We start from the raw sequence: 26600 nt of genomic DNA, 5'->3' as shown, positions 1-26600 counted from the left end.
TACGGCCGTGGCAAATTCAAATACACACAAGGCATCACAAGGATATGGGGCAAACTGGATGTGTCAGAATATAGGCTTATGAAGATATTTACAGGGTCTTGGCATTGTAAGAGTTAAATGACCCTAAGCTTTTTGCTACAACTGCAAAATACACTGCTATTGGACTGTCTTGACTTTTGGCAGGTGCAGGATAACATAAATCACAAGTGTCCCTGTCAATGCAAAAACTAATCGTTATTGCTAGGAGAGAGGAAAACAGATTGAGACTTAAAGCAGCGTTCTCTCTCAAATCACTGACTGTGTGAATACACCTAGAGCTTTCTGTAATTTACTGAATCCCCTTATACTCTTTTTCAGTATTAAAACTTTGCTAGGTTGCGGTTTAATATTATGTTTGCTAGACTAAAGTTTAATTTCTCCTCTTTAAGAATTAAAGAGAATGCTGGCTAATTCATTTGTCTAGAGCATGGTGCTAAATAATACAGACAGCACTGGTTCAGTCCTCGTACTAATTGAGGTAGTTCTTGGGGCCTGCCTCTTCCCCTTGCCCCATTTGAGTTATCTTGGCACAGAGATGTGTGGAGAGCCGTGGCTTGTAACCCTTGGACACCAAGGATGCTACATGAAGAAGGACAAAGAGGCTGATTGAATTCTCAAGGGATAGGCAATAAATGCTGGCCTAGCCAGCAACGCCCACATTCCGTGAAATGAATAAAAGAAGAATTCAGATTTTACAGCTGGAATGGTCATTAGTGTGGAACTGCAGAAACAAGGAAAGTTTGTGGAAAGGTCAGAAACAAAGATAAGGGATTTTAAGTCATGCACACTTACACATTTGGCCCATGATTTTTTTCATAAGGGGAATGTGGGTGTTACTGATGAAGCCAGGATTTATTGCATTTATTACACATTAGTTGATTGGGTAGAAAGAGGAGGGGGGTGGTATGGAAGATACATGATTGGATGAATGTTGCTGCAGTTTTGTTTTGAGTTACAACTGAAGGTACTTGGACTTTTCTCACTGTAGCGAACTGAGCTGAGGTTGCAGTGACAGAGTGTGGTCACAACTTCCACTCATGGATCATTGATGTAACGCAGTTTTCAATTGTTCCATGTAAACTGCTACTCAAATACTGTATGTATTGATTCTGAATTATTAGTCCTAACTGCTACAAATACGCAATCAGCTTCAAACTATTGGACAAAAAGTGCAAAGGGACTTTAAAATTATTAGAGATGTACCAACAGATCTTTTCTGTCCCTGTTAATTTTCATATTTAAATTCTAAAAACATTTCAGGCATGCAGAGCCCCTAAACATTACACAAAACACGAACATATACAAACCATTTTAATATGAAAAATGTACATTTTTTTCTGAAAAAACAAAAGTAACTTTATGTACAAGGGCCAAACATTGGTGCAAATGCAATGACATGGGCTGGCAATGCTTTCATTGCTGAAAGATTTGAGGTTGATCAGAGTTTGCAGCACGCCAGATTGAGACACTGTGCACAATTCACCCACCCGCCATGGGTTTCCTTACAGATACAACACTGACAACAGCTGGTGTCTTTCTTGGAGGAGGAATCACAGTTCCGACCCTGGCAAGTGATGCCCTTCAATACAAGTCGATGCATGAAAGAGTGTCGGGATGATTGACAGCCATGACAAGCTGTTTCATTTCAGCTTGTCAAATTTTATTGTGAGGTTTAATGGCACCCAGTTTTGTTTGGCAATGCTCCTGTGAAGCACTGTATGATGTTTTACTATGGCCATTGTTTTTTCTTTTATCTCCATTTATAGGATTACCGTAAAACACAAGAACTGTTGTTCTCAGAATTGAACCTGTTTGGAGACCTTTTAAAGCAATGTTTCTTGCTTGTTGCTAACCCCAATGATGTTCTAAGCACCCTCACCCCCACAACTTTCTCAGGTGAGTGAATTGTTACACAGACATCACAAAGTGTAAAATATAAAAAAAACACAAACTTCGATGTGGCAATTTGGGCGACGTATAAGAGGGCAGCAAGTACGTGTGAAACTGTAACAAGAACAAATACTTTCAGGAGAGAAGGAGCAGAAAGGAGTCTCACAGCTGTGCGATTAATGATATTCCAGCTATCCTATCACACAAGAACAGATTTCATATAACCGAAACAAAGAGAGACATGAGGGCTGGTAATCTACACAAAAAAATAACAGCATTAATAGTTTGACATATTGCAAGAGCATAACGTCCCATAACTTACCCTGGCCCACAAGAGGGACTGGGAGTGACAGAATCAGCAGGGAGCGATGAATAAAAAGTACTTATTTCTGTATTGTACTGTGAGATCCAATCACACTGACGCCATAGCTTGAAGGAGCAGTGGCTATACAGACCCAACCAGTCATGTGCTACTGGAATTACCCACAAGTTACTGGTTGTCAGAAGGACATCAGTTGCTAAACATCCTATGAATTTCTGTACTTACTGTGCCTTTGCTCATCTCTACGAGGTTTTGGTGTCTGGTTTGGCTTCTGAATTGCCGGTTTTATTACCTTAGAAGGTACTTTAAAGATGCAGCTGGATATCACGTCGAACAACTTGCTGCCCGCATGCCACAGCTGCTCAGTGACCAACAACAAAACTTTCGTCCCCCGGTTAAAGCAAAGGAAACTCGTTCAAATAATCAAGTCTTAATTTTTGTCTCCAACCCAAATGAAACAAAAAGGAATCGATACTGGAGCCGAGGAATTGCTTCTTGGGTTTTACAGACAGATGCTGACCCTGGCCCACAGAGCCATATCCGGGATCAGCTTCACTTGGTGGAGGAGGAGGATGGTGGTGGGCGCTCCTTGTCCTCCAGCCCCCTGCACACCTCTGGAGACCTGGCACCAGTCTGTGTGGCTTACGGTAGCTCTGTTCGCCAGTGCGGTGCTGTGCTCATCAGTCCTGAATGTCTGCTCTGATGTACGACGGCCAGTCACCACCTCATATTTCCACGTCACTCTCCTTGTCATTGTCGTGGTCACCGTCATAAAATTCGTTCCCAGCTTCTGGCCTGGAGGATTTGTTGAGGCACAGAAATGATTATTTTCTCCTTCACTCCAACTTACAGCACTTTTTACAAATACTACATATAAATACAAACACCATGCACACAAGTACTATTTAAAATATGAATGCTGTATGTAATAGTTAATGATCTAGAATGTGCTGCCCAAAAAAGGGAGTGGAAGCAGGTTTAATGATAAATTCCAAAAGACAATTGGATAAATATTTGAAGGGGAAAAATTTGCCAGAATAGGAGGAACAGGGACAGTGGACTAATCAGGTTGTTCTACCAAAGAGCCAGTACAGGCACAATGGGCCGAATTGCCTCCTCCTGCACTCTGAGAATTCTATATCTTAAGCATGCTTCCTAAGTTTACTCCATAATTTACTATTTGGGGAAGAGAGTTCTCCCCAAATACTCTTCACTGTCCTCATTTCCTGATCTTTTTAACAGAGGGCCACTGGACCTAAACCCTTCTCCGCATTTAAAAACACACAGAATAAATTTGGCTGACCAGCCACCTCCAGGTTGCTGATGTGTTGAACTCTGCTGCTGCATGACGTACCTATTATAGTTGTCCTCAGACCCGCGCTCCTCAGGGTCAGGCTCGTCTGTCCGCTCGTAGCTCAGCAAATCCGATGGGACATCGTGGATCTGGACACTGGGAGCATGGTTCAACATTTTCAGGTTCTCAAAAATCGTTTGTCTGATTTGATCCAGGTACTACAACAGGAGCCAGGGAAATCTTATTTTAGATCATGAACCACACTGCGGCAAGGCGTCCGAGCTGCCCCCCAGCGGCACCCGCGCACCCCCCTGCAGCACTGCTCCCCCCCCACCCCCAACCCACCCCCTGCAGCGCTGCTCCCCACCCCCCGCAGCGGCACCCGCGCACCCTCCTGCAGCACTGCTCCCCCTCCCCCACCCACCCCCCGCAGCGGCACCCGCGCACCCCCCTGCAGCACTGCTCCCCGCCCACCCCCAACCCACCCCCTGCAGCGCTGCTCCCCACCCCCCGCAGCGGCACCCGCGCACCCCCCTGCAGCACTGCTCCCCCCTGCCCCCCACCGCGCTGCTCCCGCATCCCCCCCACTGCAGTGTAGCGCCTGCATCCCCTCCCCACTGTGGTGCGGTGCATGCGCCCCCCTCCTAGTCCACAGCGGCACCCGTGCCTCCCCTGCGGCGCTGCCCCCGCAGCCTGCATCCCCCCACCCCACTGCGGCACGGTGCCTGCACCCCCCCCCCCCGCCACCGATCCCTTGATTCCAGCACGGTGCCTGTTTCCCTGTTGCGGTACCACGCCGCTGTCTGCTCATCTTGTGGCCCAACACTGTCCCCTTTCTCTCTTTGGGAACAGTGCTCCCTTTAGTCCCGTTCCTCTGCCTCTTCGCCAGACCCTTATTAAATTTTTCCTGAATGATTTCGCTTCCTAAAATCTGACCCTGGATTCTGCTTCCAGCACCACTCTGCCATGTCATTCTGTTAATGAAAAAGTCACCTAGCTATTTTGTTTTACTCTCAGCATGTTGATGTCACTGACAAGGCCAGCATTTATTGCCCATCCCTAGTTGTCCTGAACTGCTGGCAGTGGGTTTGATATAAACTGAGGGGTTTTCTGGGCCACTTCAAAAATTAAGAGGGGACCGTGTTGGTGTGGTATCTAACCCTTGTTGTACCTGCCCTGGGAGTGTTTGATGGGGACAGTGCAGTGCAGAGGAAGGTTTACTCTGCATCTAACCCCGTGCTGTATAAGCATTTGATGCTAACAGTGGTAAAACATCCCTCAACTCACCCATTTCATCAGATAAAAGTCCCAAACACCAAACATTAGCGATGAAAAATAATAGAAATACAAAGTGGTGTTTATGTTCACAGAGCCCATGACTAACCTGCCTGGTGTTCTGGTTTTCAATCCTGGTGCTGACATCTGGGTGAAGCGTGAAGTCTGGAGCGAAGTATTCAAAGTATTCTGAGAGAAACAAGGGCATTCTTGAATTAATGCCAGTGAGCACAGTGCAATTACATTCTCTCATCTGGCTGAATGCTGAAAACTAATACCATGTCAGCCTTACACAATGAACTGAGCTCCAATAATGGGAGCAGTGAATTGATTCATGGCTCCCTTACAAAGGACTGGGTTAGCACTGATTCAAGTCAAAGGGCCGTCAGCCTTTATACTGAGCGCCGAGTGGGCACCCGCACTACTGAACCACACTCCTGGTTCAACAGAAACATCAAAGTGAATTATACATGAGAATGAGGGTATATTTCACTATTCTCAAAGTATAAAAAGCTACTGAGCCAAACTGGGGGAATAAAAACACAACAGGTTAAAAATTAATAGAACTAGTCTCTCTCTTTCACAAGATTCGAACATACGAATTAGGAGGAGTAGGCCACTCGGCCCCTCGAGCCTGTTTCTGCCTATCTATAAGATCATGGCTGATCTGAATGTAACCTCAATCCCACATTCCTGCCTACCCCCCGATAACCTTTCACCCCCCTCCCATGTTAATCAAAGAGTCCATATAGCTCTGCTTTAAAAATATTCAAAGACTTCGCTTCAATTGCCTTTTGAGGAAGGGCGTTCCAAAGACTCTCAACCCTCAGAAAAAATTTCTCCTCATCGCTGTCTTAAATGAGCAACCCCTTATTATTAAACAGTGACCCCTAGTTCTAGATTCTCCCACGAGAGGAAACATTCTCTCCACATCCACCCTGTCAAGACCCCTTCAGGATCTTAGAGGTTTCAATTAAGTCACCTCTTACTCTTAAATATTTAAAGGAATCATAACTTTATGGTTGGGCATGAGTACACGGTTTTTAATTCAGTCATGGGGAAATGAGCAGCACAAGCAAAGCCATAATTACTCTCCGTTCCTTGACCCTCTAAGGTGATGACTCTGCCTTTGGATCACTGCTGCAACAAATGGCTTGTTTCAGAGGGCACTGAAGGGTCAACCATATAGAATGGGACTCGAGTCATGTGTGCGTCATAAGAACATTAGAAACAGGAGGAGTAGTCACAGGGCCCATCAAGCTTGCTCCGCTGTCCAAACGACCATGTCTGATCTTTGGCTTCAACTCCGCTTTCCTGCTCACTCCCCACATACCTTCATTCTGAGACCAAAAATCTGTCTATCTCAGCCTTAAATATATTCAATGATGGAGCATCCACAACCCTCTGGGGTAGAGAATTCCAAAGATTCACAACTCTTTGGGGGGTGGGGGGAGGAGGGGGTGGGGGAGAGAGAAACTTCTCCTCATCTGAGTGCTAAACAATCAGCCCCTTATCTTGGGACTGTGTTCTAGATTCCCCAGCCAGAGAAAACAACCTTGCCATGTCTATCCTGCCAAACCCTTTCAGAATCTTGTATGTTTCAATGATATCACCTCTCATTCTTTTAAACTCTAGAGAATATAGTCAGCCCAGGCAGAAAGGGCACTGAGTGGACTCAGTTCAGGTGAGGGGTAGAGGTGAGGGGCACTCATTGTCTCAGGGGTCTTTGCTAGGTTTTTTTTCCACAATCTAGCAGCATTCATGATCATATTTTGTTGCTGAATTCAAAGTCATAATTTACAGTGGTGGGATTTCTGTTTACAACCTATGGGATGCAAAACCCATTCCAAAAACACACCAGTTTTAGTTGCACACAATAATGTTCCTTTAAATGCACCAAGACCCACAGACACAGTTTGAAATTAACTCACCATTATAAGGCAGCTCATCGCTTATCTCTTCATCAACAAGCAACGAGGTCTCGAAAGTCCTTAAGAGAGATGTTAAAGTAGTGAATTGGATTCCAATAAGCTCACCCATGCCCGTTAGCCCAAATGCACATTTCAATAAAACTTGGTTTGTTTTTAGCTCAATTTCTCCAATACTCTTCTGAAAGCATCAACTCTATGCTGTGTCAAGTCAATAGTGGATGATGGAAGGTCATCGACCTGAAACATTAACTCTGCTTCTCTCTCTCCACAAATGCTGCCAGGGCCGTTAAGTATTTCTAACATTTTTATTTCAGATTTCCAGCTTCTGTTGTATTTCGCTTTTTAAAATTCTACCAACCATAGTTCCGAAATTTTCAATTGACCTCAAACAGCATTTGAGGGGAGAGAGTACCAGATTTCCATTACCCTTAGTGTGAAGAGTTGCTTCCTGACATCAGCCCTGAATGTCCCAGTTTATCCAACCTGTCCTCACAACTTAACCCTTTTAGCCCCAGTATTATTCTGGTGAATCTTCACTGCACCCTCTCTAAGGCCAACATGTGCTTCCTGAGGTGTGGTGCCCAGAACTGGATGTAGTTACTCCAGACAGAGTCTCACCACAGCTTTATATAACTGGAACATGACTTTTAACCCTTTGTATTCCAGCACGAGGTAATAGCCAAGATTCCTAAAGCCTTATAACCTTATTTTTGTACCTGTCCTCTAGCTTTTAATAAATTTCTGTACTTGAATCCCTAAATCTCTCTGCTCCCCCAGCTCCCAGCAACTCAGAATTTAGAAAATACTCTGATCTATTTTTATGTCCTCACACTTCCCCAGATTGAATACATCTAACACAGTTTTGCCTATTAATTCATCAATGTGCCATTGCAGCTTTCTGCTCCCAACTACACTAGTTATTGTGCCACCGAACTTTGTGTCATTGACAAACTTAAGACATAAGCCTCTCTATTCCATCTGCCAAGTCATGCACATAGCAAGAAGCTGAGGGCCCTTCGACCATTACAGAGCGCTTGGGAACACCGCTAGTCACATCCCACTTGCTTCTTCTGAGATTTCACATCGCCACACACTCACCAGCATCTAGCAACGTTTCGGACAGTGTATCCCCCTCCTCCCATCACCAGTAGAGGAATGTTGAAGCTTTTCACAAACTCTACACAGTCCCTGCAAAAACAAAATCACATTTAAGGCTGCACAAACTCAAGTTCAGTCCTTGGTCATTGACATTTCAGGGTCACACAAACAGGGGGAGGTCATTCACCAGGCCATTTTTTTTTTATTCGTTCATGGAATGTGGGCGTCACTAGCTAGGCCAGAATTTATTTCACATCCCTAATTGCCCTTGTTCAGAGGGAATTTTTAAGAGTCAACAACATTGCTTTGGGTCTGGAGTCACATGTAGGACAGATCGGGTAAGGACAGCAGATTTCCTTCCCTAAAGGGCATTAGTGAACCAGATGGGTATTTTTTTTAAAACAACAATCGACAATGGTTTCATGGTCATCATCAGACTTTTAATTCCAGATTTTTTATTGAATTCAAATTTTACCATCTGCCGTGGTGGGATTCGAACCCAGGTCCCCAGAGCATTACCCTGGGTCACTAGGATACCAGTCCAGCAACAATACCACGATGCCACCACCTCCTCTGTAAACTGCTGTAATTGTTCATCGTGATAAAAACCCATCTGGTTCACTACTGCCCTTTAAAGAAGGAAATCTGCCATCCTTACCTGGTCTGGCCTACATGTGATCCAGACCCACAGCAACGTTGGGTGACTCTTGAATGCCCTCTGAAATGGCTTGGTAAGCCACTCAGTTGTATCAAACCGCTACAAAGTCTACAAAAAGGGAATGAAATTGGACGCATCACCCAGCATTGACTTAGGCACCAGAAACAACAAAAGCAAACCTAGCCCTGTTGACCCTGCAAAGTCCTCTTCACTAACATCTGAGGGCTTGTGCCAAAATTGGGAGAGCTGTCTCACAGGCTAGCCAATCAACAGCCTGACCTAGTCATCCACACGACATCATACCTTATAGATAATATCCCAGACACCACCATCACCATCCTTGGATATGTCCTGTCTCACCGGCTGGACAGATCCACCAGAGGTGGAGGCACAGTGGAATACAGCTGGAAGGGAGCTGCCCTGGGAGTTCTCAACATTGACTCTAGACCCCATGAAGTCCCATGGGATCAGGTCAAATGTGCAAGGAAACCTCCGGCTTGTTACCACCTGCTCACTGATGCTCAGTTTGGATTCTGCAAAGGCCACTCAGCTCCTGACTTCATTACAGCCTTAATCCAGAGTGACTGCCTTGACATCAAGGCAGCATTTGACCACATGTGACATCAAGGAGCTCTAGCAAAACTGGAGTCAATGGGAATCAGGGGGAAAACTCTCCACTAGGTATGTTGGGGTCATACCTAGCACAAAGGAAGGTGGTTGTTGGAGGTCAATCATTTCAGTTCCAGGACATCACCTCAGGAGTTCCTCAGGGTAGTGTCCTAGGCCCACCATTCTTGGCTACTTCATCAAGGACCTCCCTTCCATCAGAGGGTCAAAAGTGGGGATGTTCACTGATGATTGCACGATGTTCAGCACCATTCGTGACTTCTCAGATAATGAAGCAGTCCGTGCCCATATGAAGTAAGACCTGAACAACATTCAGGCTTGGGCTGATAAGTGGAAAGTAACATTCACGCTACACAAGTACCAGGCTATGACCATCTCCAACAAGAGGGAATTCCAACCATTTCCCTTGACATTCTATGGCATTACCATCACAGAATCTCCCTCTATCAACATCCTGAGGGTTACCATTGGCCAGAAACTGAACTGCACCAGCCATATAAATATTGTGGCTACAGGAGCAGGTCAGAGGCTGGGAATTCTGCAGAGAGTAACTCACCTCCTGACTCCCCAAACCCTACCCACCATCTACAAGGCACAAATTAGAAATGTGATGGAATACTCCCCACTTGTCTGGATGAGTGCAGATCCAACAATTCTCAAGAAGCTTCATACCATCCAGGGCAAAGCAGCCCACTTGATTGGCACCCCATCCACCACCTTCAACTACCTCCACGACCAACGCACAGTGGCAGCAGTGCGTACCACCTACAAGATGCAATGCAGCAACCCACCAAGACATCTTTGACATCAACTTCCAAACCCGCGACTTCTACCACCTAGAGGGACAAGGGCAGCAGAGGCATGGGAACACCACCATTTGCAAGTTCCCCTCCAAGCCACACACCATCTTGACTGGGAACTATATCGCCATTCCTTCGCTGTCACTGGGTCAAAATCCTGGAACTCCTTCCCTAACAGCACTGTGGGTGTACCTACACCACATGGACTGCAGCGGTTCAAGCCGGCGGCTCACCACCACCTTCTCAAGGGCAATTAGGGATGGGCAATAAAAATGCTGGCCTAATCAACAGTGCCCACATCCCTTGGAAAAAATTTTAAGAACCCCTCCGAGCCTGTCCTGCCATTGAATTAGATTATAGCTGATCTGCATCTTAACTCCATCTAACCTGCTTGGCCCTGTAACCTTTAATATCCTTAATGCCCTTACCCAACAAAAATCTAAATCTCAGTTTTGAAATTTTCAATCGACTCCCAGCCCCAAAGACATTTTATCCACAGTATCTAAATAAGTGTTAAAATATTTTCAGGCAAAGTTTGCTGAAAAAAAGATTTGTTTCACAAGACAGCTCCACACCAGGTTATGAATCTAAAGTTAGATGAAAGGTGATTAGTACGCTAATTGAAACTTGTTTCCCCACAGAATTCAAATGATAGGCAATCTTGTTTGCAGAAATCAGCTTTAAAGCAGAACAATTTTAGGTCTAACAATCTGGGGCTGGCTTTTGGAAACGGGGAAGCTGTGAAACTGGCACTCAGCAAAAGGCTGCGAGTGTGACGGTTCTGCCTGGGACAGTAGAAAGGAACGCAGAGGGGCAACTTCAATCAAGCCAAATGTCACCCTTGGCTCAGCGGGTGGCGCGTTCGTTCCTCAGTCAGGAGGTTGGTGGATTCTACAGAGACTCCAGTACAATAACGAGGCTGACATCCCCAGTGGAAATGCTGCAGTGTCAGAGGTATCACTTTTTGGATAAAGCTTCAAACTGAGGATCCTTCTGCCCGCTCAGGGGGATGTAAGAGATCCCATTCGTTATTCCAGACAAGAGCAGGAGAGTTCTCCCCGGTGTCCTGGGACAAAAATTTAATCTTCGACCAGCATCACTAAAACTGGTTATCTGGTCATTTATCAGCTTGCTGCTTGTGGGATCTTGCTGTGCACACACTGGCTGCCAACTTTCCTACATTACAACAGTGATTACGCTTTAAGAAGTACTTCATTGGCTGGAAACTGCTTCGGGATCCCTCGAGGACACAAAAGATGCTGCAGAAATATAAGCTTTTCTTCAATGTGTGCGCTTTGCCCTTCAAATTGTTTTACAGGATTTGTGAGCCAGGAATCCGCAGCACAGACAGAATGCACAGCTGTAACAAAATACTGCAACTTCCAGGAAAGCGCAGCTGAGTAAAATAGCAATGCATTTTTTCCTAACCACTGCTCACCAGATGAACTAGTGGTTCATCTAGTTTGCCTTCTACCATCCTGTTAGTTCATTACAACGGAGCTGTTGTCTAATGATAGTAATCAATCTCCAACAATGAGTCTACAACAGACTCAGTAATGAGCTGAGGAAAACCTCTAATGATAGAGACAGATCCAAAGTCACTAATTATCAATATAATCAATGCCACGTCAGACCAGACGTGATGTAAAAAAGTTTTACGTTACCCATGTCCTTTTATACTGAGATTGAAGCAACCCAAGCGATCGCAGCCGAGAGAATCCGCACCACACTGGAAAATTAAACAAACAACGTTAGACACAGTAACGTACAGCAGCAAGGACTACTTGCTTTTATATAGAAGTTTTAACATAGTTAAAAAATGGGCTCTTCACAGAGGCGATATCAAACAAAATATGACACTGAGCCACACTAAGGAGATATTAGGGCTGATCACGTAGGTTTTAAGGAATGATTTAAAAGAGGAAAGAGAAGCAGAGAGGTTTAGGGAGGGAATTCCAGAGTTCAAGACCCAAGTAGCTGAAGGAATGGACACCAATAGTGGAGTGATTAAAATCGGGATGCTCAAGCAACCAGAACCAGAGCAGGGTAGATATCTCTGAGGGTTGAAGGGTATTACAGAGATAGGGAGGGGAGAGGATATGGAGGGATTTGAGGATAAGAACAAGAATTTTAAAATCGAGGAGCTGCTTAATCAGGAGCCAATGAAAGTCAGAATACAGGGGTGATGGATATATGGAACTTTGAGAGAGTTAGGGAACAAATAGGATAACCTCAAATTTAGGGAAGATGGGGAACCAATCAGGACTCCTTTGGAATAGTCACGTCCAAAGGTTACAAAGGTATGGATTGGGATTTCAACAGCACACGAGCTGAGTCAGGGGCAGGGTTGGACAATGTTACAGAGGTGAAAATAGGCAGTCTCAATCAACAATTCAGAATTGCTGGAGTCCTCAACTCATTGGAAAAAGGCACCATCCAGCCTGGCACTGAGCCTTACCACCCAGGAATGTACTTCATTCTACTTGTTAATACAAGAACCTTAATTCTCTCATTACTGACCTTTCTACCAAATGAAACAGTTTCTCATTTACTCTATCAAACCCTCAAAGCTTTGAACACCTTTATCAAATCTTGCTTTAACCTCCTTTGCTTCAAAGAGAACAACCCCAGCTTCTCCAATCTCTCCACATAATGCAAGTCCTTCAAGGCTGGTACCATTCTAGTAAATCTCCTCCACAACCTCCCCAAGGCCTTGACATCCTTGTAAAGTGCAGAATAGGGACATTGGACACAATACTCCAGCTGAGGTCTAGCTAGCGTTTTATAAAGGTTGAGAATAACTTCCATATTTTTGTACTCTATGCCTCTATTTAATAAAGCCCAGGATACCGATTGCTTTTTTATAAAACAGAAACAGCCTTCTTAACTTGCCCTGCCATCTTCAAGGATTTGTCCGCCTACACTCCTAGGCGTCACTGTCCCTGTAATCATTTTACAATCTTAAAGCGCCTCGCCATCATTATTGCGCAACTGTACTGCGCAGCTGACTACATACAGCATTAAACCTGTGAACCAGTGATCACAGAATGGTGAAAAGAGCAGCTCAACTACCAGTGCTGCAAGGCTATCCCCATCTTTTTCTGTCCAACTGACACCTGCACTTCTGAGAAAGCTGGTGGGAGAGGATGGTGACGCAGCAAACAGTGGAAATGAAAAAGCAAACTTACTTGCAGCACTATACACGTGGGCTGGTAGAAATCCACCACCTGCTTGATAACCGGTTGGAACAGGAGCCTGTAACCTGTAATCCAAATGAAAAAAGCATCTGCAAAGTCTGAATACTTGGCCACTCCCATTGCCCTGCTACTAAAACAGGAGCGTATGCTGTAAGGAAAGAGTTAATCAGAGCATCCTGAAGCCTGTTCATATGAGACCACCATTGATTTTTTTTGCTCTGTTGTAGTGATAGTAACCTTGAGCCTTTGTCTGTTAGATGAGGAAGTGAGCCAATTTAGATGCACTGACCACTGAATGAAGACTGATCTCAATGTGAATTTAGTACCTTATTAAAAGATATTTCAGTATGTAACTGATGCAAATATCCGAGACCTTTAATCAGTTGGTAAATTCTGCAGATGGAAATAATCTGATTTAGAAGCTTGGTATAGACTTATAATTAGAAGTTTCACTTTCTTTTCTTTATTCATTCACAGGATGTGGGCGTCATTGTCAAGACCAACATTTGTTACCCATCCCTAATTGCCCCCAAAACTGAGTAGTTTGATGGGCCATTTCAGACAACTGCATTGCTGTGGGTCTGGAGTCACATACAGGACAGACCAGATAAGGGCGGCAGATTTCCTTCCCTAAAGGACATTAGTGAATCAGATGGGTTTTTACGACAATTGATGATAGTTTCATGGTCACCATTACAGAGACTAGCTTTACTCCAAATTTCTTGACTGAATTTAAATTCCACTAGCTGCCATGGTGGGATTCAAGCCTAAATCCCCAGAGCATTAGCCTGGCCTCTGGATTACCAGTCCAGTGACATTACCACTACACCACCATCTCCCCCATAATAATAACAAAAGTCAAACTATTGATGGAATCAATGTTGGGGAATGGAAAAAAAAACTTGTTAAAACCGAAGTTATCAATAAGGGACAATCACAATGTTTACGTGATATGGAGTTATATTTTAAAATGAAGAACCATGTGGACTGTCACACAACAGGGGTGAAGAGAAGATATGAAAAGTCAGTGTTGAAACAGATACTTTAGGATTCATAAAGGCCTAAGATCCACTGCTTGGAACTGTGAAGTGTTTCAGTTCCTGACTAAACCTGCCAGGTTTTGTCATTCTGAACCCTTTTGTTTGAGGAGTAACACACCAATTCTCTCCAACAGTACAACCCCACCCCAGTTAAGTTTGTTGTACCAGGTCTGCCCTATATACAGTGTTCATGTATCCACTGGCTTAAATTAACTACTGAGATCAACTGGCTCCAATGCTGGTTTGACTGAGTCCTTTTGGATGATTACATCCCTGTAGCCCCTTTGAGATAATTCACAAGTCGATATTCAAATTAACCTGAATGCAAAACGCAACATATGTCAACATCCAGGCACACAAAAGTGAATTTTTGGAAAGGATGCAACGAGGATACAACATTTGATCACCTTCTTTTGAGCGATCTTGCAACTGTTCACTAGCCCACTGGAGACCAGGAACAGAGTGACCATGTGGGTCCCACATGGATGCACAAACACAGGCTTTCAGCAGAGATCAAGTAACATCAGTCAGCAGCGGGAACCCAGATTTTATCAAATTCCAACTATCTGGTACTACATTTATCTTTTACCAATGCTCCCCATGGTTGTACAGGCTTTCCTTTCAGAGTACTTCCTGAGAGAGAGACCGAAAGGCAGCTTTCACCCCAGTCAATCTGATCTCTCTCTTCTAGGACACCGACCCCAGCACCTCCCCATTATAGTATCCAGCTAGAATAGGCTCATCGTGCATGTGCTGACTCTCTGAAAGCGCTATTCTACTGGTCCCGCTACCATACTCTTTCCCCGTGGCCCTGCAAATTTTCCTTTGAGTGTTTACCCAACTCCTTTTGGGAGTTACTACTGAATCTGCTTCCACCACCCTTTCGGGCGGTGCATTCCAGATCATAACAACCTGTGTCAAAAAGAAAGTCACCACCCCTCTGATTTCTTTGCCAATTATCTTAAATCTGTGCAAAAGCAAAATACTGCAGATGCTGTGAATCTGAAATAAAAACAGAAAATGCTGTCGATACTAGGCAGGTCAGGCAGCATCTGTGGAGGGAAACAGAGTTAACGTTTCAGATCAATGACCTTTCATCAAAGCATTTTCTGGTCCATTCTGATGTAAGGTCATTGACCAGAAACATTAACTGTTTCTCTCTCCACAAATGCTCCCTGACCTGCTGACTATTCCCATCATTTTCTGTTTTTATCTTAAATCAGTGTCCTTTTTTTTGCCGTTTTAAAATGAGTCCCACACTCTGTCAACATGCCCAAACTGTTGATTGCCCTGTGTGTGAGAAATAATATTTTTCCAAAGTGGGCTCCCCCCGCACACCCTAGTGTCCTCCTGCTCTGTGGCCCAGCTTTATCTGGAAGTATTGTCCAGGTTTACCTTCCCTATTTTAGTTAGTCAAAAATTACAACTATTGCCTGGACCAAGTTGGCGCGTGGGCTGTTCACAAGAGACTGCACCTCCACACCTCATGTCATCTAGACAAGTTTTATAGTCAGCATCTTGTTACACCTTCAACAGCACAACTGACCCAATAAAGGTAGTGTAATGGATATGATAGTGAGCTTGTGATCCAGAGACCTGAGCTAATAATCTTGACAGTACTAGTTCAAATCTTCACCATAGCCATTAGCTAATCTGCATTCAGTTTGAAAAGAAACCTGCGAATAAAAAGGAAGCTGCCAGATTGTCATAAAAACACCCCAATGTCCTTGCACTATATGTGGACTCTTAAGTCCTACAATTAAGTCTTTGACTCTTAATTGCCCTCCGAAGTAGTTTAGAAAACCCCTGAATTGTACCAGTGGTTACAGAAGGCCCAGGACCATCTTCTCAGGAAAAATAGGAATGGGCGAGAAATGCTGGCCAGCAATGCTCACATACTGAGAATGATTTAAAAGAATCTATTGGATAGACAGCTCAGGGCGATGGATCGAGTGGAAAGGTTTAAAGGAAGGTTAGATAGATAATTGCGAAACTAAGTTACTGGAGAGATTGAAAGCTCTTCCCTTACTTTGGTCATCGATTCCATCCCGGAGTGGAACATTCAGGCAATAGTACCGTCCGCTTTCTGCACCTACTTCATACATGTCACCTACAAAGAGAATTTCAAACAGCTCACCCTTCACAATCCATCAAAAATACAAAGAACAGCCTTTCTTTTTACAAACAAACTGCACTGTTTTTAAACAACAATAATCTGAAAACAAATTAACTTTGGAAGCAGAGGAACATGGGATCGGGAGGAGGCCCTTCAGCCCCTTGAGCCTGTTCTGCCATTCAATTACATCTTGTTCTGGACTCGCCCCGCCAGAGGAAATGTCATCCTCCATTGACCTTACCAACTCCTTTAATCATTTTAAACACCTCGATGAGATCATATCCTAGTCTATAACTCAAGAAAATTCAGGCCTTCTTCATAAAGAATGCCTTAACCAGTCTCGCTCTCCACAAATACTGAATGATATGCTGTGCATTTTCAGAATTTTGGTTTTTACACTAAGTTTCCAGCGATGGGGTGAGTGACTGGTTATGTTTTCAGTGGAATGGATTGGTTGGGCAATTGAGAAATGGACACCAGGAGAGCTTCCTGCGCTTCTCTGAGCAGGCAACTAGGATACAATAGCTAACATCCACCTAACAGGCTAGAGGGACCTTGGAACATCTCATACAAAGGACACCATTCTGACAGTTCAGTGCTGCCTCAGCCCTGCCCCCCTCCCCCTGACAGCGCAGCCCTGCCCCCCTGCCCCCTGACAGCGTAGCGCTGCCTCAGCCCCTGCACTGGGAGGGTCAGTCTGTGCACTCATATCCTTCATCAGGATTTGAACCACCGAGTTTGGAGGGGAGAGTTCTACTGAGCCAAGCTGATGACAGTGAGACTGCAACAATTTACCAGAGATTTAATGAATCTGGACATAGTGAAGTGTTCCTGCTGCACTGAGGTTTTCCATCTACATTCAATTTCTGCAATGGCCACTTGTTTCTAGGGATGGCTTCAGTCTATTTGCCCCAAGGGAACTGCTGGAATGAAACTCTAGTCAAAAAGAAAATCCTGGTTTACTGAATTCTGTTTTTGCCTCATGACCCAGCCACTTGTCCAAAAAGTCTCACCTGTTCCTGGGAAAAAGTAGTTGCCATATTTATGGAAGGATACAGTCATAACTCGGTCAGTGAGGTAAAAGGCTTCCTGCACCCCATCACCATGATGAATATCAATGTCAATGTACAGCACACGCGGATGGTACCTGCAGAGAATAAATGGTTATTCGAGTTCAGAAACATCTCTTGCCTGCAGAGTGCAATATCCAAAAAACAGAGACAAGGATTTGACAGACTTAGAGCCACAAAGAGGGTCCTTCAAAGTAACGGGTGAGAGACTTATAATTATATTCAGTTAGAAGTGAATGACTTTGAATTGCAGTGACCCAGCCTTAAGGAACATGGCAGTGAGGTGAATAATGAATTAGTCTGCTCTTTGGTGGGTTAGCTGAGGGAGAAATGTCGGCCCCAGGGCACCTGGGAAGAACTGCCTGCTTCTCTCCAAATAGCACCCAGGGATCTTTAACAGGCCCAGAGAGAGCTTATTTGCCACACAGGCACAGGCTGATGAGTGGGGTGCTTCAATCTAGCTCGATTTGGTTTGGTAAGAACAGGCAGCCATTCAGTCCCTCGTGCCTGTTTCACCATTTAATTAGATCATTGTTGACCTGTGTCTTTGACACCCAGCCTCAACAGCTTTTTGGAGGGGGGTGAAGAGTGATTCACCCAGGTTTCCATGACTGTGTGAAGAAATGCTATCTGACATCATCCCTGAACAGCCTAATTTTAGAGAGAGCAGGAGTCCAGGGGGAGCAGATCATGCTTCCAGCCGCCTCTCACTAGCTTACTCCTGAATATGGTGGCCTGGGTGGTTGCCCATGTCGCCCACCCTTGGGCCTGCCCTGTGCCATGGACACAGAATAGGTCTTTGCACACAGTCTGAGAACAACTGTTCTAGGCTACCCATTCAGAGCTGAATGGAGGCAAGTGAAGCGTGAAAAATAGTGTTGGCAGCCCCAATTTGCAATGGTTCTCCCACTACACTACAAAACATCATACAGAAGACATCTAGAAAAACTTGCACATATACAGTTCCTTTCACTACCTCAGGATGCCCCAAGACACTTCGCCAATAAGGTATTTTGCAAGTGTAGTCACTGGTGCAATGCAGGAAATGCAGCCAATCAGAGCATCGATAATTGGGATTTCACTGTACTTGCAAAACTCCAACCAGGGTGAGAAATATCAACACTCTACCCCCTGCATTGTTTAAAATATAATTCTGAAAATGTCTTACTTCAGCAATTCCAGGATTCCAATGACAATATCGTTCACATAACAGAATCCCGAAGCCTGTGGGAAGAAAAACGACCAAGGGAAAAGGTTTTAGATCACGCTCAGATGTGGACTTAACCAGATATTTTATCATATAATGTAATACCTCAAATTTCTTGGCGTGATGAAGTCCTCCGGCCCAATTAATGGCGATATCACACACCTTTAAACAGAGTGTTGTTTGTCAATAGGCTGCACTTAATACTACTTTAACTATAACAAAGAGAGCAGTCAGGCAGGAGAGAGAGAGAGAGGCAGTGGGAGAGAGAGGGTCAGGCAGGAGAGAGACCGAGGGAGAAGGGTGAGACACAGGGAGACTACGAGATGGACAGAGGAATGATAATGGACAATCCAAAATCAGTAAGAATACGTAACCAAAGCCAAGGCAGATGACCACAGTCCCCCAGAATGAGCTACAGGGCAATTCACAACAGTGACTCACATAAGACTCAAGTCACATAGCTGAATATACACAAACATGCTTTCAAACTGATATACATTTTGTGGTTACCTTGTTGTTTAATTGTGTTGCTCCCTGTAGAGAGGCTCCTGTGTATCGTGAGCAGAACTCGAACAATCCTGGAAACACAGGACTGCAAATACAAAACGGGTTTCATTCAGATTCGAGCAGCTAATGTGCATTTTACTGAAAGCTCGTAACTCCTCAAGGCTGGTAAAGACAGGGGTTATATAATCACTAGGAGGCTGAGCTGCCCGTGTGAATTTCAGGTTCCAGAAAGTGGAAGCTAAAGCTGGTGATTCGTCACTACCCTGCACCATTAATTCCACTCAACATTCAACAGATTTTTAAAAATTGTATTCTTTCACAGGATGTGCACATCGCTGGCTAGGCCAGCATTTATTGCCCATCCCGAATTGCCTTTGAGGTCATGGTGAGCCGCCGTCATGAGCACCTGCAGTCCATCTGACGTAGGTACACCCTCAGTGCTGATAGATTAAACAACCATTCAATGCAGTTCTGGTCTGTAAATGTCCTGTGACCAGCTTTCCCGAACACATCATACAGCCTTGAAATTTATGAAGTCTCTGCATTTTTAAGAAGGTGCAGGAATTCATATAACCCACTTCATCCCAAAGATATCTGTATCAAGTTAGAAGGCTGATCTATAATGTGAAACTCCACTGATCTGTTACGTAGCCTGCTTATCGTAATAGTATTGCACCATGCAATGCTCGTGACAGCGTGGTCCAACTAATCACAACAAACTATTCTAAGTAGCCAATCACCAATGTGCACTGCACGACTCAACGCTGTTGCTCAGCCCGCACTAGTTAACCAGCTGCTAGGGTTTCCACTCACCAACGTGCTGCTCATAATTAGCATTTTCAGAATTAGATCATAAAGAGGAGTAGGCCATTCAGCCCCTTGGGCCTGCTCCACCATTTAATCAGATCATGCTGATCTGAATGTGACCCCTTAATTGCACTTTCCTGCCTGCCCGCCATGACCTTGGACTCCCCTGTCAATCAAAAATCTGACTAACTAAGCTTTGAAGATAATCAAGGAGCCACTCTCACTGGGGAAGAGAATTCCAAAGACCAATGACCCATTCAATCATGGCTGAAAAGTTTCTCAACCCCATTCTCCCACCTTCTCCCCGTAACCTTTGATCCCCTTACCAATCAAGAACCTATCTATCTCAGTCTTAAATACACTCAATGGCCTGGCCTCCACAGCCTTCTGTGGCAATGAATTCCATAGAGTCACCACTCTCTGGCTAAAGAAGTTTCTCCTCATCTCTGTTCTAAAAGGTCTTCCCTTTACTCTGAGGCTGTGCCCTTGGGTCCTAGTCTCTCCTACTAATGGAAACATCTTCCCCACGTCCACTCTACCCAGGCCTTTCAGTATTCTGTAATTTTCAATCAGATGCCCCCTCATCCTTCTAAACTCCTTCGAGTATAGACCCATAGTCCTCAAACGTTCCTCATATGTTAAGCCTTTCATTCCTGGGATCGTTCTCGTGAACCTCCTCTGGACCCTCTCCAGGGCCAGAAAATCCTTCCTGAGATACGGGGCCCAAAATTGCTCACAATATTCTAAATGTGGTCTGACCAGAGTCTTATAAAGCCTCAGCAGCACATCCCTGCTTTTATATTCTAGTCCTCTCGAAATAAATGCCAACATTGCATTTGCCTTCCTAACTACCGACTCAACCTGCAAGTTAACCTCAAGGTAATTCTGGACTAGGACTCCCAAGACCCTTTGCACTCCAGATTTCTGAATTCTCTCCCCATTTAGAAAATAGTCTATGCCTCTATTCTTCCTACCAAAGTGCATGACCTCACACTTGCCCACGTTGTATTCCATCTGCCACTTCTTTGCCCATTCTCCTAACCTGTCCAAATTCTTCTGCAGCCTCCCTGCCTCCTCAATACTACCTGTCCCTCCACCTATCTTTGTATCATCTGCAAACTTAGCCAGGATGCCCTCAGTTCCTTCATCTAGATCATTAATGTATAAAGTGAAAAGTTGTGGTCCCAACACTGACCCCTGCGGAACTCCACTAGTCACCTGCCGCCATCCTGAGAAGGACCCCCTTATCCCCACTCTCTGCCTCCTGCCAGACAGCCAATCTTCTATCCATGCTAGTACCTTGCCTCTAACACCATGGGCTCTTATCTTACTGAGCAGCCTCTAAAACCTTGCCAACGACCGAGGTCAGGCTAATCGGCCTGTAATTTCCCATCTTTTGCCTCACTCCCTTCTTAAACAGAAGGGTTACATTAGCGATTTTCCAGTCCTCTGGGACCCTCCCTGATTCCAGTGATTCCTGAAAAATCACCACTAACGCCTCCGCTATCTCTTCATCTATCTCCTTCAGAACTCTGGGGTGTAATCCATCTGGTCCAGGTGATTTATCCACCTTCAGACCTTTCAGTTTTCCTAGTACCTTCTCCTTGGTAACGGCCACCACACTCACCTCTGCCCCCCAACTCTCTTGAACTTTGGGGATGTTACTCGTGTCTTCCACCGTGAAGACTGATGCAAAGTACCTATACAGTTCCTCCGTCATTTCTTTGTTCCCCACTACTACTTCTCCAGCGTCATTTTCCAGCAGCCCAATGTCCACTTTTGCCTCTCTCTTGCAATCTTCTTTTATATTACTGGCTAGTTTACCCTCATATTTAATCTTCTCCCTCCTTATTTCTTTTTTAGTTGTCCTCTGTTGGTCTTTGTAGGCTTCCCAATCCCCTGGTTTCCCACTGCTCTTCGCCACATTGTATGCTTTCTATTTAGCTTTTATGCTGTCCCTGACTTCCCTTGTCAGCCATGGTTGCCTCATCCTCCCTTTAGTATGCTTCTTTTTCCTAGGGATGAATTTTTGCTGTCTCCCAAATTACTCCCAGAAACTCCTGCCATTGCTGTTCCACTGTCTTTCCTGCTAGGCTCATCTCCCAGTCAATTCTGGCCAGCTCCTCCCTCATGCTTCTGTAGTTGCCTTTATTCAACTGTAATACTGTTACATCTGATTCCAGCTTTTTCCTCTCAAATTGCAAGGGAAATTTTATCATATTATGGTCACTTCCTCCTAAGGGTTCCTTCACCTTATGCTCCCTTATCAAATCTGCCTCATTACACATCACTAAATCTAGAATTGCCTGTTCCCTAGTGAGCTCCACCACAAGCTGCTCCAAAAAACCATCTCGTAGACATTTCACAAATTCCTTTTCTTGGGATCCACTACCAACCTGATTTTCCTAGTCTACCTGCATATTGAAATCCCCCATGATCACTGTAACCTTGCCTTTCTTACACACCTTTTCTATCTCCTGGTGTATCTTGTGCCCCACATCCGGACTACTGTTCGGAGGCCCTGTACATAACTCCCATTATGGTTTTTTGACCTTTGTGGTTCCTCAACTCTACCCACACAGATTCTACATCATCTGACCCTACGTCATTTCTTGCTATCGATTTAATTTCATTTCTTACTAACAAAGCAACCCCACCCCCTCTGCCAACCTGTCTATCTTTTCGATAGGAATTATATCCTTGGATATTTAGCTCCCAGTCCTGATCCCCTTGCAGCCATGTCTCCGTGATGCCCACCACATCATACCTGCCAATTTCAATCTGCGCCACAAGCTCATTTACCTTATTTCGCATGCTGCGTGCATTCAGATACAACACCTTCAGTCCTGTATTTCCCGTCCCCTTTCTCATTGTTGTCCCTTTATCTGATGTGCTTGAAGTTAGATTCCTAGCCCTTTCCAAACACTCTGTCCTATTTTGTGTTCTGGGGACTTTAATAGCCTCTCCTGGGCTCTCCTTTCTTTTCAGTTTTATCCTCCATCCTGCTTGCAATAAAGGCCAACATTCCATTTGCCTTGCTAATTACTTGTTGAATTACTTGCAAATTCCCTGTACCGCAACGTTTGGGAATGTCTTTCAGAAATCAATATTTAGTAAACGAATGATTGAAGGACATTGAACCAGTGTCACAGAGTGACAAGAATGAGGAGGTACAACCCAAACAGCTCCTTGCATTGCAGTTATTAAAGTTTAAGCAGACCTCTGCGATTGACACCTGCGGCACTGTCTAACAGTCAGCACCATTTTCCCAATATAGAGAGCTGCGGTCTGAGATGAACAGCGACGGTGTAAGCAGTGGGAACTGCACTCGATATTAAAAAGACAAAGACACCCTAAATCAAACAACAAGACAGCAGCCCAAGGGCCATAATTTGCCATGTTTAACCACTCTGTCTTGATTTCCTCTTACCAATCATCTCCCACATTGAAGGTATTCAGGCTCTTGGTGAAACCCTGCATGTTGTTCGGGCTCACTCTCTGCAGGAAATCAATATAGTCCTCAGAGTGGAACCGGCACATGTCATGCTGAGATGCCTGGTATGGTTTGAATACCTGTTGGAAACAAAACAATCATCCAGGATTTCACACTCAGGTTTGTTGTCATTAGTCCCCAAGAGGCGAGAGAAGGTTGAATAGAGTAACAGTACACAAAAAGTCTCACATCAGTCCAACATAATTAACCGGTTATATACTGCACCTTAAACTTAGTAAATCGCCCAAAGCGTTCCGCAGGAGTGTAAATCAGACAAAATTTGACACCAATTCTTATAAGGGCAAATTAGGACAGATACCAAAAACTGGATCAGAGGCAGGTTTTAAGGAGCATCTATAAGGAGGTTTAGGGTGGGATTTCCCAAGCTTACAGGCTGAGGGCTAAGCTGGGCAAGGGCAGGGCTGGATGCTGCCAGGGACAAGGTATCGGGGCCGTGGGGGCTTGCGACCCCATCCATTGTTTTTGTAACCCTAATAGTCTGAGTATGGAGGAACACGAGAGAAGATAGTGGGGAATATAAACATGAATGTAGACCCATTGGGCCGAGTGGCCTGTTCATAAGCTTCAGATTTGATATAGTTCTATAAAATGCAACAGCCTTCAAATCACTACACATACCATCATTTTCTTGTATAGCCCATAATGCAGAACCAAACTGTGAGTGAGAGACAGGCGATGTGGTTTCATGGGATGCCCAGCACCTAAACAAAGATGAAGGTAAACAACAGTGAGTGAGATTTGGTGGTACGCTGCCAAATGCACCACAGACGCCATTAAAAAAGTCAGCGTTTATGCATGGGTTAGTCAGCCAGCTTTCACCTATATCCACAGAGTATCTGAGGGCACTTAAGTGGAGTGGGATTGAGCAGGGGCTTAAGGAACAGGGAGTGAGAAAAATCTTACTCCTCGTCCAATAAATTTTAAATCACCACACATTCTGATTTATCACTTTCACGGTCCTTAAAAAAACACTTGTCAAGAATCAGCAGCAGATGAACTAAAAACAGAACAGTCGGAAATGCACAGCAAGCCAGTTCCCTTTGAAAGACTTGGAACTCAGTGCATCCCAAAGTGCTTTACAGTCACCTTTGAAGTGTATTCACTGTTGGAATGCACAAACTGTGGCAGTCAATTTGTTCACAGCAAGCTCCCACAAACAGCAAAAGAGACAGATGGCCTGCCTCAGTTGAGGGAAGAGTATTAGCCAGAACACAGAGAGAACTCAGTTGTTCTTCTTCGATTGGTGCAACGGAAATATGTTTTGCGTCACCTGAGGACAGGTTTAACATCTCATCTGATCATGCGGGACTCACTCAGTACTGCACTGAAGTGTTAGCTTCAATTTTATGTTCAAGTCTCTGGAGTGAGACTTGAACCCACAACTTTCTAACTCAAAAGGAGAGCTACCACAGATCAGGAGAGAGATTCAGGGTTTAAAGCAAGTGAATCTGTGAAATCGGCAGCACTGACATTAACACAGGGAGAGAGGATAAGCCAACTCCTACATAATATCTAACCCAGTACCCTCAGCCCCTTAACGCACCCCTCTTCCTCAACATACTTGCAGATCCTCAATCTCCCTTTAGCCTCCATGGAAAGTTGTAGGTTTAATTTCTGCATTTTAAAAAAATTCATTCATCAGATGTGAGCGTCACTGGCTGGGCCAGCAATTATTACCCATCCCTAACTGCCCTTGAGAAGGTGGTGAGCTGCCTTCTTGAACCGTTGCAGTTCATGTGGTGAAGGTACACCCACAGTGCTATTAGGGAAGGAGTTCCAGGATTTTCACTCAGCGACAGTGAAGGAACGGTGATATATTTCCAAGTCAAGATGGTGAGTGACTTGGAGGGGAACTTCCAGGTGGTGGCGTTCCCATGTGTCTGTTGGCCTTTTCCTACTAGATGGTAGTGGTCATGGGTTTGGAAGGTGCTGCCTAAGAAAGCTTGGTGATTTCAGAGATTTGAGCACAAAATCCAGACTGACACGCATTCCAGTGCAGCAATGGAGGAGTGCTGCACTGTTGGAGATGCCATCCTTTAGATAAGATGTTCAGGAGGATTTAAAAGGTCCCACAGTCACTATTTCAAAGACGGCTGGGGTGCACTCCCAGTATCCCGGGTCAAAATTTAAGCCTCAGCTAACATCACTAAAACAGACGATCTAGTCGCTAACTCATCGCTGTTTGTGGGATCGCACTATGCACAAACTGGCTGCCACACTTCCTACATTACAACTGTGACTACACTTCAGAAGTACTTAATTGGCTGTAAAGTGCTTTGAGACATCCTGAGGTTGTGAAAAAACACTTTTTAAACGCAAGATTCTTTCGACCCTCTCACCCCTACCCAGAAGTGTGACCCATCCACACAGGGCTTAAGAAAGACTGAGCGGAGTATTTTGTAAATGGCGAGAAGTGAGAAGCAGTGGATGAGCAAAGAGATCCAGGATTTCCTCAGCCCCTATTCCACCTCGCTGTCCCCCATTCATTGTCTCTCCGACTTCTCTGTCTCACTATCCATATACCCAAATGTCACCCAGCCTTTATTAAAAATTCATTCACACAATGTGGGTCCCACAACAAGGCATTTATTGCCCATCCCTAAATGCCCTTGAGAAGGTGAGCCACCTTCTTGAATACAACAGATTGGCTTGCTCAGCCATTTGAGTGTCACATATAGGCCATGCCAGATAAGGATGGCAGATTTCCTTCCCAAAGGACATCACGGAATCACAGGTGGGTTTTTACAACATTCCAACAATGCTTCGTCACTATTAAATAAACCTGGAATAAGAAATTAGTCATTAAGTAAATTTAAATTCCCTGAGCTGTGGTGGTGGCATTTGAACTCTTGCCTCTGGATCACAAATCCAGAACTCTCAATTACCAGTAACGTAACTGCTAGGTAACCTGTCCTATAACCTCCCGCTCTCCCCCAGCGCCTGTACATCTAATAACCACCATCTCACGTATCTCATTTCTATCTCACGTATCTCCATTTCTGTATCACGTCCTGCACACACTCCAATGTCCTCCCATTTATATACCTGCCAACGTAACCGCAAATTTCAGACCTCCCTTCCTTCTACCCCTCCCCCAATCTCTATATGCTCCTAAGTACTCCCAATGCCCCCTTCTTTATTCCACCTCTCCCCCAGCCTCTACATTACACCCATGTCCCCCCTCCTCTATTCTACCCCTCCCCCAATC

General features: G+C 44.7%; 1 protein-coding gene across 4 annotated transcripts in view; it reads right to left on the bottom strand.

Annotated features, from left to right (window-relative positions):
* Positions 1 to 1337: 1337 nt before the first annotated feature.
* Positions 1338 to 26600, bottom strand: part of hdac3 (histone deacetylase 3) — a 177004-nt gene continuing 151741 nt past the window's right edge. Inside the window, exons 2-15 of one of the 4 annotated variants that reach the window (XM_078551142.1) lie at positions 24011 to 24093; positions 23309 to 23451; positions 19075 to 19156; positions 18670 to 18726; positions 18526 to 18581; positions 17301 to 17434; positions 16201 to 16281; positions 13123 to 13196; positions 11599 to 11663; positions 7850 to 7939; positions 6752 to 6810; positions 4930 to 5009; positions 3606 to 3763; positions 1338 to 3046 (exon numbers count right to left, since the gene is read on the bottom strand). In XM_078551142.1, coding sequence (XP_078407268.1) covers positions 2977 to 3046; positions 3606 to 3763; positions 4930 to 5009; positions 6752 to 6810; positions 7850 to 7939; positions 11599 to 11663; positions 13123 to 13196; positions 16201 to 16281; positions 17301 to 17434; positions 18526 to 18581; positions 18670 to 18726; positions 19075 to 19156; positions 23309 to 23451; positions 24011 to 24093 — 1232 coding nt within the window. In that variant the 3' untranslated portion in view covers positions 1338 to 2976. The remainder of the gene's footprint in view (positions 3047 to 3605; positions 3764 to 4929; positions 5010 to 6751; positions 6811 to 7849; positions 7940 to 11598; positions 11664 to 13122; positions 13197 to 16200; positions 16282 to 17300; positions 17435 to 18525; positions 18582 to 18669; positions 18727 to 19074; positions 19157 to 23308; positions 23452 to 24010; positions 24094 to 26600) is intronic. The other 3 variants (XM_078551143.1, XM_078551144.1, XM_078551145.1) reach the window with 3 other exon arrangements.

Source organism: Cetorhinus maximus, chromosome 10 (genome assembly GCF_964194155.1).
Source record: "Cetorhinus maximus chromosome 10, sCetMax3.hap1.1, whole genome shotgun sequence".
NCBI lineage: Eukaryota > Metazoa > Chordata > Chondrichthyes > Lamniformes > Cetorhinidae > Cetorhinus > Cetorhinus maximus.
The sequence above is the reverse complement of the archived record's forward strand: the minus strand, read 5'-3'. Positions and strand labels throughout refer to the sequence as shown.